We start from the raw sequence: 15,913 nt of genomic DNA on the forward strand, positions 1-15,913 counted from the left end.
ATTTTCTTCGTACAGACCAGGTGTTCTAATACTTACGCCGGCCGTCTAGATTCACGGAGAATCAAGTTTCCCAGCATCCCTTTATCTCGTACACGATCGCATTAATTCACCGAACCGAATTAGAACTGTTTTGAACATGCTGGGCCTGGGTAAAGGGTGCGTTTTCACTGTTGCTGACTAACTGTGCGTACACGCCCCGGAGTTTTGGCGTTCGCTACGGTCCATTAAGCGGGCCCCGGAAGACACTCGAGGAGGCGCCTAACGAGAGACATTACCTAAGTGGCTCGGCAATCGATTTTGTTCTCCTCGAGGCCACTCGAAAGTTCCGTTGACACTTGCCCGCATTTGCATTCTTGGGACGCCTGGCGGACGTGATGTTCACCTAACTCGAGGAACGTAAAATGTCACCGGAATAACTATTTCGTTTATTTCTTACCAGAGAGCGTGTTTCACGGGGTACAGTAACGAAAAAAACTATAACAACTTGAGCGTGATAATTCTTCGAAGATTAATTTCTTTAGCATTTTCAATATTAACACATTACCTACCGGCTGCTATTTAGGTAATAGGTTTAGTAGATTCAACGATCAACAGTCAGGGGACTATTATTAACCCTTGTACAGCGATTGCAGGGTCATTTTGACTCTATCTGTAGCTATTGCCGTATTCTTTCGAATTATATGTAAATGTAATATATGTATTTGAAAATATGTATATAGTTTTATGCATAAATTCTTCTTGAAATCTGCGTATAAGATAAATTTTTACTACGGGTCAAAATGACCCTGCATTCGTGTGCCGCGTCCGTCCCAGACTGTTCGCCTTCCGAGGGTTAAACAGTTCAACTACAGCAGTCAACTAAATTCATGGAAAATAGCAAGAACACTGATAGAAAAACGTACAAATTTATTTTTTAATCCTGATCTAAGGGTAAAGTAATAGACTTCTTACCTATAAGTACTGAAATTTAAATGTCCATTAATAGGCTACCGGTCAGTAAAGTGATAACACTAGAACTTTCAGGGAAGGAGTCCTCGATCTCACAAGCCAGAAACCTTTAAATTAGGACTAATTTCTTTGCATGCAAATCTTTCAAAAAATTATTTATATTCACAAGTGTAATGTTAAATTGGTCAAAGAGCCATTTATTTACTACAAATCTAATTAATAGTGAAACTAACAATAAAGAAATTAGACAAGCATCATTAATCTTTTCGTGCATTGTAATACAGTGACCCTACTGCTTCTTTCACGTTCAATAGTTATAATTTGTTAGCAAAGTAGTTGCAGATCGATTTTCATAGAGTATTTTCTCTTATACCCATGCATATTGGGACTTTCTTATTACTATCGATACTTGACCGTAAATTTTGAGCAGGTAGAGTAGTATCAAAGACGTAGAATCAAAAAGAATCGATATCCCTTCATTGCTTATACGAAAGTAACGATACCAGTTTAGTACTTCGACGAAAATATCGATAACGATTTTTGTACTTCTATAAAAGTATCAATGCTCATTTGATACTTCACATAAATATTGGTATCACTGTTATAACAGCTAAGTAGGTATTCTTCTATCCATAAAGTACTTGAAAAATTCGATTTTATCGTTCATGGTATCGATGTTTACTCGGTCGCTATAATATTAGCATTGATTGGTATCGATCTAAGAAGCATCAGTATTGAAATTTAATATATACCAATTATTCGAGATTTCGATGACTTTCGATACTTCCCACTGATAAGGAATACCGCGAACGCTGATTCGCGGATTGGAATGAAACTTTGTGGGTTTATAAAGTGATTCAAAACAAGAATAACGAGATGTTACATTCGTGCCCAATCGTCCTTTAAGGATCTAAAATCTAAGCTCAAATTTAAAGAGGGACTCCCACTCCTTCGCGCATAATTCTTAAAGTACAAAAGATACAGAAAAGAAGTTTCATACAAAACTGTAATGGTACAATATACCGCTATAAACTTGCGTTAACAAATTTTTGAAAAGTTTTCTTAAACAAATTTTTTTCTAGACCTTCTTGGCATACAACATTTAAGTACAAGAGATACAAAAAATTTAAACAATAGTTTGGAAAGTTTGAAAAAGAAATTTTTTTTCACAATTCTGTTTACGCAAGTGTGTAGCACTTATGCACCTACCAATAAATTACAATTTGAGGTGTTTTTTGTATCTCTTGTAAAAGGTGGGAGTACCTATTTGAATTAGAGATTAATTTTCACACCCTTAAAGGGCGACAGGACACGAATGAAACATACCATCATTCTTGTCTTGAATCACTCTATAAACCTACATAGTTTCATTCCAACGCGCGAGTTATCGTTTGTGATGTACCCTTGTGAGTAGTTAAGGGGACATGCTCAGTCAGAAATTTTCAAAAAATCGATTTTTCACTTTCTACATTTTCTTTAAGTACATCTCGAGAATATTCTGTGCAAGTTTCAAAGTAGTCCAATTAAAAATGTCAGAGTTACAGGCGTTAAAAAATGAACATTTTATATAAGTGTAAGCTTGACTTGAAACTTTGAACACGTTTTTATCGAAACTACATTTTTCAAATCGGTGATCAATATTTCTCGAAAACTACTGTGTCGATTTATATGAAGCCTTTGGCGCCTTATTTCAAATCAGAAAAACATGTCCTTGAAAGAAGGATTCTTTTGTTCGTTTCATACTTTTTTTTAATTGACCAAAAACGTGTGATTATTTAGATTGAAAATCGCACTTTTTCAGGAAAACGTCCGCTATTTTGTTCCTAATCAATCTTTCGAAAAACCCCACTTTCAAGGACAAGATTGATTGTTCCATTACATAAATCTTACTGAATTTTTAATTTCAGATGAACCGTTACGAAGTTACAGTGATCAATTTAGGTGAAAATCGCAATTTTCAGGAAAACGTCCGCTATTTTGTTCCTAATCAATATTTCGAAAAACCCCACGTTCAAGGACAAGATTGGTTCTTCCATTACATAAATCTTACTGAATTTTTAATTTCAAGTGAACCGTTACGAAGTTACAGTAATCACGGCAGACCATTTTTTGTGAAGAGACATCCGGGAGATCGCTCACCATTTATTTACTAATAAATATTTTTAAGTAAAAAAATTACATTATAATGTATAAACTGCAATCTTTGAAACACAAACACATGTTTTGAAAAGGGTCTTATAGTTTTCGTGGAAAAAATTCCTAAAGAACACTCTTTTTTTGGCCTCCTGACTGAGCATGACCCCTTAATAGTTAGGTATCGAATTATTCCGGCATCATCGATATGTATCGCGTGAAAGAATTAATAAATTTCAGTCGTTTAACTCCGAAACACCCTGTACAAAGATCAATTACATACGCCTGGGCAACGCACATGATCCACTGAATCAAATCACCCACCAGAATTAATCACTTACCCATTCGTCAAAGCTTTATATGTATAACCAGGGCGCAACGAATACGGTAATTCTAATTTATATACGCACCATTGGCCTTTTCGCGGCGCCAACGTATCGCCTTGATTTCCTGTTTTACAAGCCTCCCATACATCTCGACCGCGCTCCTCTTATTCGACCGCGATAAACAATTCACTTCACAACACCAGAGAAATGAAAAGTGAGCAAACCCAACTGAATGCGCAACGAGTAATTAAACGTCATTCGCACGCCAACAACTAGGGGTCATGCGGAGGTCTTCATTGCTTTCGCTCTTTATCAACCTTTATGGTCTCGTTTCAGCTCGTTCATACGGCTCGTCTGATGCACGCCTATGAATATCCACTTGCACGTAACACACAGTTTGCTTCGATACGAATGCATACTGAAGAGTAAATTGGAAATTTTTTTTACACCCACTATAGAATTGAATGGTCCCGGCGTTGCTTCTGAATGAATTGTGCGTGATTTCATTGAGATGCAGCGGATAAATCTTTTCGGACAAACGCCGTTTGCTGTAGTATTTAAATTATGAATACCGTTGATATTACTTTTTTTTTTTGCATAAATCGATAATGATGCATCTGGAGAATATGTCCCTTCAGGAACAGATTGAAATTCGAATCAGAACCGGAGTTTTAGACCTCAGAACGCAGAATTATTTCGAGCAGTTTTAGTCGGTCTTATATTTCGTGTATCTTCGTCTAAGTACGGCTGTAGTCGAGTTAGAATGAATCAGTGCCCTTCGGTGTAAACGCTGGTATAGATATTATTTTTCGGAGTGAGTTGTGTTCCGAATTTCGGTCCGTGCAGAAGTGAAAAATTATTGAAATGTATCCAAAAGGAAGTAAAGACGATAAATATCGTCAGACTAGGCCGCGTAAAAGAAAGTTCGACGGCAGTCAGTTCATCGAAAAAGAAGGTGCTCCGAAAGAACAAAGTGCTTCAGCAAGAAAACATAGTGCTGTGACTAGTGAGGACATTGTCCTTGAGAAGTTTTGAGCACGCGCTCCCACTTCATCCTGACGTACAAAAGTATTTATTACCCATATACCAAGATCTATCGAAGAAAGATCTTCTGGAAAGATGTGTCGGCGATCATACGCAAAATGTCAATGAAAGTTTTAATTCTACCGTTTGGCGTTTGGCACCGAAACACTTGACCTACGGGATTAATATCATTGAAATCGCCGCTTTTATAGCTGCTAGCGTTGTCAATGAAGGATATTGTGCCATTTTAAAAATGATGAACATATTGCAAATAAAAATTGGACACGAGTGCAAATCTTTTGCTGATAAGTACAACGCCGCACGGGTAAATCGCCAAGAACGACGCAGCCCCAGTAGTAGTAAAGAAGCTCGCTCTGCTCGCAGAGAACAACAATTAGAACAACAGCAGTTTTTTGAGGAAGCAGAAGGATTTCTGTATTGACTTGGAATTGCAGATTAGCGCGAAATAGCTGTAAGTATGCGAAAACGTACACTTTTCACTATCTGAAACTTTAAACGCATTTTTCTCCAAACTACTTTTTCCAAATTTGCGTGCGTGTATAATTATATAATGTTTATTGCATATTGAACACGAATTTTTTTCTAAAAATCGCTGTCTTTAACTTTAAAGTTCCGTCATTTCTTTAATCAAGCACTTTTTATTGTTCTAATAGTTTCATTTGAAGCGTAATCTTATTTAAAAAACAAAATTTGTGTGTTTTTTTGTTTTAGGCAAATACAGTGGACGGTAGACTGTACGCCGATTTATACATCCGACGCCGTGGTCTCTGGGAACTACCTCAATGGATCGACATATACGAACTCTTTTTATTATGGACAACATTTTTTTTACTTTAAAGACTATATATTAAGTGAACCTAAAAGCGTCAACAAATTAAACTAAATAAGTTCTTTGAAAATCATCTCAGAAAAATCAGCTTTATTTTACCCATCTATACGGAGTGCTCCCTTTAAGTAATTAACGACTGCCTTGCCTAATTGTTGATTTCTTAGGTCGACCACACTTCGATATACAATATTTTCTAAGTAACCTCGTTGAACAAATGGTTCTTTTTATTAAATGTACTATTTATTTCGGGATGGATAAAGATTGAGAAATAAAAACAGATATTTTCAGTACATTTTCTACTTACTTTTGCACGAGGTATCATGTATTTGGTCACACCATAATAATATAATTATTGCATTTAAAAAGTGGGGTGACTATAAAATTTTCTTTATCCATATACTCACTACAATAATATTATTACCGTGTTATTGTACATATGTAGGTATATGTATATCCATCAATTTCTCTCTATACTTTCAATTTTCAATAATGTTTCAAGTAGTAGATATTATAATTGACCAAAGATGGTTAACTACTTTTATGCATGTACTAATGTATATACATATGTATGCAATGTTTAGATAGTATCATGTAACTGGTATTAGATCCGAAAGGGAGGTGATTTTATGCAGAAAAACTCGTCGAAATCATATAGTAAAGATAATCACCACTTAAATTGTGTTAATTTTCAAGAGATTAAAAATGCTACTTGTATTATATATTTTTCGCATTAGTTTGATGTGAATAAATAAGGAAATGAAAATGAGATCGATAGAACACGGAAGACATGGTATCATCTTCAATGTTGGGTATAAGTAGAAATGACAAGTAATAGTCAGACACAATACCAGAGCTGGCATTGATGATGTAACAAATAAAAATCTTATTTCATAGATATTTCGACTTTTTTTTTACATTTACAGTCACTTCCTTAAAGATTGTACCATCCGTTTTACGTAATTAGTACAAGTAAATAATAATTCATTTTTATGAAGTAATTATGGACTCACCTCTGTGTCCCTTGTCCAAAGTTGGATCTCTCCTCAGTTTTATTCTTCTTTTCGGGTTGACCCATGGTACTGAAACGGAAAGAAATACAGATTTATTTTACATTTTTCCATGTTTCCTAAAGAAAGAAATAATTACGTCGTCAAAAATTTCATAATTTCTCTTGGATTCATGCCCATTGCTATGTAACATCACGAAAAATAACGTTATTTCTGTTTCATTTTCTAGTTTGTATTATAATTGTGCTAACAATCTTTAACTAATAACCTAATTACATTTATAATTGAAAGTATAAATTAATAACTACCACTTCTTACTATACTTGGCATTCTTGTTACCATTATTGCAGGTTACTTATTTCGTAAGAAGAATCTGTCATGTTTTCAAATTAATATAGTTCTTTCATATTTTTTATTTAATTTATATTGCCGTGTATTAACATGAAGAAATTCTTATTAATTTTTACAGAGAATTATTAGATTCATAAATAAATACTTGAACACTTGAAGTAAATAATGATGTTTTATAAGTTATTAACTAAACAAATTTGTGCAGTATTGAAACACGTATACATCACTAATAAATAGACTGCAGATTTTATGCAATTATGTCATGGGTAGGTACAATCTGCAAAACCCACTGAGACAAAAAACTTAATAAAAATAATTGGTTTTTTTATTATAGTTCTAATTTAATTAACCCCTTACTTGGTAAAATAATTCTCAATTTTTCTAAAATAGTCTATAAGAATGGGAGTTTTTTTAGGTGTCGTTAGTCTAATCATCACAATAACTATAAAATACGTAAAAAAATTGTTAAATTTATTAAAAATAAAGTAGCAAACACTAAATAAAAAATAGGGTCTATAACATTGCTATTTCAAAAATAACATAGACGTCTGTGGTTACGTAGAATCATTTCCTTTAACAACAATGCAACCGAATGGTAACAAAAGCAAAATCTTTGAGGGGTGGAGAAAGATTGGCCCAGCCGTCTTTTTTTATAATGCAGACGCGTGACTTCCGCTCGATGTAGCGTAAAGATGATTTCGTTTATACCCTCAATTCCACCCCCGATCGATGCTCATTCTTGCAGAAATTCAGTTTGTCTCCTAGTCTCTTTGCTGATCGTTTGTTTTTTTCATAGAATTGTACGATACAGGAAAACATCTAACTAGAAGTTACTTGAGTACTCAACAATATTAAAGTCGACAATCAAATAGTACGAACAGAAGATAAACAAATTGATATTCATTTTATTATTTTCCATACTAAAGTGATCTCCATCATTACTATATTACGTGTGTTTATGGAAATTGAAATTTTTCAGAACCATTTTATAGTAATCGAAAATACACAGAAATTTATATTACATATTGAGGACTTCTTTTCAATCCGTATTTAAATTCGCATCAAATGCAGACTTAGAATCTATTATAGAGCCTTAAGTCTTTTCAAAAAGAATAATACTTTCAACTTTTAGAGGACAGGCATGTTTTTTCATGACTTTTTATATTTTTCGAACTAGCACTTTTATGTTTCTTATATGTAGTGTTATACATACTACAAAAATTAAGCAACTCCTCTGGAGCCTGAAAATAGGCTTTCCGTCCTCTAAAGGTGCATATTTGTTGACAATTGTTGAAATTTTCACTTAGAATTGCTTTTACCTTCGCGATCCTACGGTTGGGTCACCGATGACCCATCTATGAATATAATCACTCTAAGTACTGTTTATACAATGAAAAATCGAATACCATCTTTCATCTATATGTGTTTGTAACATCTTGTTAAGGGTCACGAATGACCCAGCTGCGGCTTCTGGCGATACATATATCGAACGTTAATTTGAAACTTATCAAGAGATTCGGAATACGGATTAAAAATGGGGTATTTCACATGATTAAATATACGTAAAAAGTATATTTTGTTAGGGTAAAATAAATGACAAATCATTTATTTCTGCAAACCTGGTATTTCTTGCAATTTTAACAGATGCATTATACTGTTACGTACAAACACACTCTCGTGACTTCTTAACCTTATCGGGAGTTGGAATGCATCCGGCCAGATTATGTAATTGCCTACGGGGTGTTATGGCGTGGTCAGATTTTCTTGGAAAACAGTTTCCGTTGAAGAACACGCGTGTCCCCCACTACTTATAGACTCGATTTTCGGGGTATAAAAAGGGACGCGTACACCTCGTCCGCAGATCATACTCATATCAGAAATCTAGCTAGTGAGATCGAGTATTAAAATCCCTGTCAAGCATTTTTAAAAGTAAGCTAAACTCTGCATAACAAATCCCCGCATTTCTTAGTGCGTGAAAACTGAGGACGTTGGAATTAGGTTCCGCGACTACACCTTACAGTAACATTTGTAAAACCTTTACTTATTGAATATACTTATATACGTTTATATATATATATATAATTTAGTGTTGTTTATATCAACTCTAGAATAACATCTAAATTCCCAGCTAGAAGCGAACCGACAAAGGCCGCTTTATACAATATATATTTAAAGTACAAATTACATGTATGTATATACATGTATGTATACATATAAATATAATATATTATTATAAATATATAATATATTTATATATAATATATACATTTATTAATCAATATATATCGTAATTCTCTATAAATATCTCTTTGGAGGATCATATATATACAGATTATTTACGCCTATTTATATATTTATAAATTTTCGTTATTGATTTAAATATTTCACCCTAAACATCGTTTCAATAATTCCTCTTCAGGCAAGCTTTCAAATATTAGCTTTATCATTTACACTCGCAGCCGCTTAGCCCTGGCTCGTAACAATACAAACTGTAATATTTGTACTCTATAAAAGAAGTTAGAAAAATTCGACATATTTGCCATTAAAAAAGAAGAATAACCATAAGATGTTGAGTCTGTGATATATTTTAGGCAAACTTAATACTATTGTAAAAATGTCAGTACTGTTATTATATCATTGTGTTTGATGTACTCGTGCACGCCATGAATGCATAAACTCGACAGTCGTTACGAAAATATTACTTTCAAGAAACGTCTCGACATATTTTCCAACATCATCAACTTACAACCCAGAAACACAAGGAATAAAACCCGTATCTTCATTTTCCAGGCCAGAATGTAAGCTTTCCAGAAGCTATTCCCGGAAAAGCTGTGCATACCTTTTTTATGACAACCTTCCTCGGGGAATCTACTTGTAAACTGATCAAATTTTATATCCCTCTAGATTCGCCCGCAAATTGCGTCGAAAAATCAGGTTCACCTTCCTTGAGCTACAATTTTTCACTTTCGGCGTTACGTTTATGGACAGGTCCCGATCGCATATAGATTTTTGATCCACCGACAACTACAACCGTGAAAGAAACTTTTACGATCCAGAAGAAAATGATGTCGTTGTCCGCCGTTTCTCTAATAAAATTTTCATTTTCAAGATAACAGAGCATTCTTCTGGATATTCTTACTGAATATTCGTTAGGATATAGTACCTACCTCTGATATACATGAATGTTTGATTTCTTTTCAAGTCGTACAATCTGTTCTCTTGCGAATCAGAATAAACAGCAGCAATTACTACCGAAACCCAAGTTTATTCAGTTCTTGTGTTGCTTATTGTGTATAAATACAATTATTAATTATAGGTACGCTTGTAAGATTGAATAAAAATACACGAAAAATTGTATTAAAATCATGTAGACCCATTTATACCCGATACTAATTTAGTCAGAATTTCATGGAGCTTTCGTAATTAATAGAATTAAGGACGTTCGAAAATCATCTGAAAAATATGGAACAATATAATTCATGTAAGGTTTGCTAGGGATTATCCGTCTCATGTATGGTACAGAAGGCCAAATCGGTAATAGGAAAAAGTGGGTACTTCATAAATTTTCGTCAATGAACTGTACAGAATATTGGACGGTAGGTATAAATGGATTAAGTATTATTTCAAATTTAGTTACTTCAAAAGTGCCGTTTCCCGATCGACGAACGTATAACAACTTGACCGTAATAATTCTTCTAAGATCAATTTCCTTAGCATTTTCTGTATTAATTAACGAAGGGTATGGATTTCACTATGATTATTAATATTTAAGAAAATAAGGATCAAAGAAATCCATATTTTTCGTTAATTGATACAAAAAATTCTGAAGAAGTTAAACTTCGAAAAATTATTACGCGCAAGTTGTTATAGTTTTTGTCTGGTACTACATGGATAGTCGTGTACAAAAAACAACACATACAATAACAAATTAGAATGAAAATTATTTGTAATAAGTAATTGCTGCTTCATCACGATTAATCGATTAGAAAGTTTCATTTTTATGCATTTAGTGAGTATTCCTTCTAAACTTGAATAAGTTCTCATAAGAGCTCTCAGTTGCTGTTTTCTATTATCGAATTCATATCAGCAGCGTTTTATTTTCATTATTTTTTAAAGTCAACTTAGAGTTTTAGGACTCGTTTCATGTACATTCTGATAGCGACTTAAAAGCTGTATCAAACCCAGTAGATTAAGGTTTTAAGTTGATGTTAAGAAATAATAAAAATACAAAAAATCAGGAAAATGGTAACTTTTTTTCCGCTACTGTATGTTATATTCACATACATTCAGTTAAATAAAAAAAAATCGATAATCTGTAAGAATGAAGACCACTGGAACCAGTCTTGACCGACGCACAGTGGTTCCAAAGTGACTTTTTGGGGACAAAATTCCGTAACTCAGTGAATTCTCAACAGACTTTTATCTTTTTTTGCTCTTTTTGTCGGGAATTAAATTAAATTAAGTTAAGATTTCACGAAAAAAAAAATACTTAGAGAAGAAAGATCTTTTCAAAATAAATATCCCCAAGGATTTTTCTACTAAAGTTTTCATCAAGCTTTGTCAGAAAAAAATATTGAAAAAACCGAGTTTTGGCCGCAATTGGAACCACTGTGCGACGGTGCGAATTGGTGCAGATTAAATAAACTGCTCAAAACAACTAAATGATAATCTAAAGCAGCCACTGTGTTCATCACTGTAACATATAATTCATAAGAAAATTTTGTATACAAACAAAACTATGTCTTAATATTGCAAGGAGAACATGTCAGTTTATCAAACCTAGAACATGTTTTTTGTTTCTTTCACTTAACTATCGCAACAAGTCCATCCTCAGTACTGATTATTTAACTGCTTTGAGCAGTGTATTTATTCTTAGTAAATTAATTCTAAATTGATGCAGCCATTTGTATTTAATGCAGCTTTCATATAATTGTATTTCATTAAGGTAAAATCATATTTATGGACCGCTTTCTGTATTTGTATTACCCTTTTGTTCCGAAACTTCTTCGAACCACAGAAAGCAACAAAATATTACGCTCCGGAATTAATTACAATTAAACGGTTTCTACGAACAGCGGTTTCAAAGCGGACGCAACTAGCTCCCATCAAAAAGAACGAGCTTAACAGGTTATCCAGCTTTTTATGGCGTATTAACGGACAAGGACGTCGTTACAGGTTTCACTTCGCCAGGAAACGCGACTAAAATGGATCGGAAGCAAAATTAAATAGCCGAATTTTAATTAAAGGAATTCAATTACAAACTCGCCACGAACCTTTATTCCATATACACTAAACGTAGCATTATTTAATTACAAGTTGCCCCTAACTCCTCATTTCTTAATATTTTAAATGTTTTATATCCCCTTTCGATGCACTTTTAATATTTGAGATTCAAGCGAACGGGAATACGTATACGTAGGTATTGTAACATTATCTTTTATAAAGTAACCTCTCTGTAACATAATATTTAGCTTGGTGAAGCATCAAAGAGTCTTATCTGATTAAATCATTAAAAAAATTCCATTAGTAACGTTGAGGTGAATTTTGTTTTTCTAGAAAATAAATATAAATAGACGTACGTAGTGATATTCGTAAGAAACACTGAAAAAGTATCATACTAACAAAATTTTGTAAAAATATGCATTATATGAAATTTAGAGAACAATAAATCGTTTGAAATCCTATTGGGAGATGCATAAACACTGGTGAAATTCACTTTGTATATGTTCTTCTTACACATTACACCTTAAGATTAATATAATTTTATGAAATAATAAAAATTATTACCACTCTTTCTAATTATATATACTAACTCAAAACATTGAACGCTCAAAAATGTATCCAAAGATATTCTACTACAACACCTTTTATTCTATTCTTTGTTTCATATATTTTGATACCGTATGTTTGTTTAATAAGACATATAAGCTTTATAATTCATTGTTTATGTTGCCAATTAATACTAATTATCCGTAATGTTAATAAGAACAGACAATAATCAATTGTAATCGGAAAAATTTCTTGCCTTCGATATAGATTGGCGGTAACCAACAAAATTTTTTGCCGTCAATAATTGCTATTTGTAACCAAAATAAAATTCGGGTCATCAATAATGGCTACTGGTAACCAAAACAAATTTCAGTCATTTGTTACATTGATTACTGGTAACAACAATTTTTTAATTAAAGAACTCTTATACCATAACTTAAAATATTTGTCTTATAACAGTTATGATTTCTGGGACAAGGAGCATCGATTAAATTATTCGAAACAATTATTTAATCTCATTCACTGATACAATATCAGAATAACGCTTCAGATACCTACTGTTGCTTTCCACTATGTATATATTTTGTGAATAAAATTCTGCTTAAATCCGTGCCTAAGTAATAATCTAAAACTATAATTTACCATTGCCGGCGTGGTATGTATTAAAAAATGTTTAAAACCCCATTGGAAAAAACATTAATGTTCCCTGTACTACAAGGGATGTGATTAAACTCGAAATACTACATTCGTCGGTTTTCTTTTACCCTTCAACGGTGGTTTGAAATATGTATTCTTTTTATTAAAATAAAGGAATCAAATAGTCACACATTTTCAAAAAAAGATTCTACCATGAAAGGGTTAAACATTATTCCCACGGTATTCAATGGTCTTCGGTAAGATCAATATCTGCAGAATATTATACTCGGGTCGTTAGTTATATTAACCATCTTATATACAGAGATCTCGGAAGCACCTTTAGCTGCGAAGGTATTGTCAGGCAAAGTTTGTTGTTATCAGATAAAACTTGGCCTCAGGCGTGGAAAACAATGAAAAGCTCGTAATCCAATTTCCAACGATGTCGAACAATAGAGGGGTGTTTTAATGAAAGATTTTTCTCGAATATACTCACTCATATCATTATCCGCGTGGTGGATAACGATCTTGATGCTTTCACCGTCTACAAGGCTGCCTTGTCGGGCCAATTCGCGATCCTCGGCCGCAACTCTGTTCACAACTGGTGGAGCTACCTTCACCGCCCCCGGAGCTGCAGATGCCAATGCTTTTATCGCGTTTATATCCGGTCTGGAATTAGAATATTAACAAATTATATGTTATTGAATAGTTGCAAATTACCCCTCGTCGGAGTAGTCACTAAATCTTGAAGGATTAATATTTTAATACTAAAAAATATTAACAAAAACATTCATTAAATATTACGAAGTATTAATATTAATGTTTTTACACATTTAATGATAATTAAATTGTTAACTGCATGTATTATTTAGATAAACGCATTAAACTACACGATCGAGCAAAGGATTTTATACTATAATAGATAACTGATGGGTAGAGTGAGAACACTCATGTAAATTATAGACACATTTAATTTTCACGTAAATCAATTAAAATTTAATGTGTATTTCTTATATTACATTACAGATATAACAATTTTCATACACATTCTTTCCATTGGCATTAGAATTTCTAATTTAAAAATAAAATAAAAACAAATAAATACTGGAACTGAAAAAATATATTTTAACAGCTTGCGAACAATTATCTTGAAGTATAAAATACATTTGTCAAATGAAAGAAGGTCATTAAACCCTGAAGCCAGAAATGAAGAAAATAAATAACACATATTTATTCTTTTAATGTATTTTTGTTTATATATTCAAATAATTGATTTACACTAACGGGGATTTTTAATTTTCTAAATAAAACGTGTCACTTATTCGACGACTTATTGGCGTCCACAATGTCAGTATTTATACTTAATATTTTTAATACGTATAAAAGTGCATTCAAATTGATGAAGAAAATAAGACACAAAAAGTTCATAAAATAATATCATTAAAAATTTCGTGAACAAACTGAAAACTGCGTCGTTTTCAATGATTAGATGATAACAGCCTGTTTCGTTCATTTGAATTCATGCCCCTGCTGAGAACGATAATTGCAAACGGGGCATTTTCACTGTATCGCTCCTCTCGTCAAAAGTGCCTTCGAATTAGCATAGGAAAAACATCCCATTTCCGTTGTACACCCTCTTGTAATCCTAATTACCCTAGTCTCGACTTAAGCACTCGAAACGATCCCGATGGTCTAGAATACTCAAGCTGTGGTCGAGAAAATCGAGGTTCATGCTCGAAAACCGCTGAAGTAAGTGAAACACAGCGTTTCGCGAGATTTCTGCACAGATTGCAAGCGTCGAAGAATCGATACCGCCCATTTGTACACATCGAAAAAAACAAAATTACATTTCCATGCTGTTCAGGCAGGAACAAATTAAAAACAGAGGAGCATAATTGCTTTTTTGAAATGGAACCTCCAGCCGCGGTACATGATTGTTGAAAACAAACATTAATGAATACTAGAATACATATTTTTATACAATTTACGGTAAAACAAGAATAAGGTACAAAAAAGGTCAGAGTAATGTTAAAGTATTATTAAATTTTTAATAACCATGTTAACTTGGTGATTTTCTGACCACTAACATGCCATATGAATGGACTTGGTTAAGGACGAATAATCGTGGTTTAACACATTAAGATCCAAACAGTGAAATAAGGCGATTTTTACACATATAAATATTTATTATTTATAAAAGTGTATAAGAAAGAATATAAATTCTATCAAAAAAATGTTTGGATCGTTATTTTTTATGTAACAAAATGTTGCGTTCATGCAACTTTCAGCAACTTTTCATTGAAAAACGTATATGTATAAATGACTTAGACAAATGTATATTATTTTCCCGAAATGGAAGAAATGCATTATAAGACAAAACACCATATTGTAGAAGCCCACTACATATGAAAGATGCACCAAATAATTTCCATAATGTAAGAAAAAATTGGTTTATCAATGTACATATACTACAAAAACTTGAATTTCATGAAATTTCAAAACGTCGTTGAATCTAAGTGGAAGAAGCAATAGTGACGAAAACAATATTAAGCAAACTTTCGAAATCCTCTTTCATAACTGCAATATGAAAAACCCAGTTCAATAATGTAAATTCACCGAAAAAAAATTTCCAGTGGAATGTTGCGTCAAGGCAACTTTAGGTCCCAATGGTTTAAAAAGATTTGCCTTAAGGGGTCATGGTCAGTCAGGAGGCCGAAAAAAGAGTTTTCTTTGGGAATTTTTTTCTCGAAAACTATAAGACCTTTTTCAAAAAATATGTTTGCGTTTCAAATATTGTAGTTTCTAGATTATAAGGTAATTTTTTTATTTAAAAATATTTATTAGTAAATAAATGGTGAGCGATCTCCCAGATG

At 32.9% G+C, this 15,913-nt stretch overlaps 1 protein-coding gene across 1 annotated transcript in view; it reads right to left on the reverse strand.

The window, feature by feature from the left end:
• The window catches only part of LOC107191193 (regulating synaptic membrane exocytosis protein 1), a 169,961-nt gene that overhangs the window by 74,507 nt on the left and 79,541 nt on the right, over window positions 1-15,913 (reverse strand). The window contains exons 9-10 of the mRNA XM_015580171.1: window positions 13,537-13,709; window positions 6,291-6,359 (exon numbers count right to left, since the gene is read on the reverse strand). Of these exons, the coding sequence (XP_015435657.1) occupies window positions 6,291-6,359; window positions 13,537-13,709 (242 nt within the window). The remainder of the gene's footprint in view (window positions 1-6,290; window positions 6,360-13,536; window positions 13,710-15,913) is intronic.

Source organism: Dufourea novaeangliae, unplaced genomic scaffold (assembly GCF_001272555.1).
Source record: "Dufourea novaeangliae isolate 0120121106 unplaced genomic scaffold, ASM127255v1 scaffold245, whole genome shotgun sequence".
Taxonomy (NCBI): Eukaryota; Metazoa; Arthropoda; class Insecta; order Hymenoptera; family Halictidae; genus Dufourea; species Dufourea novaeangliae.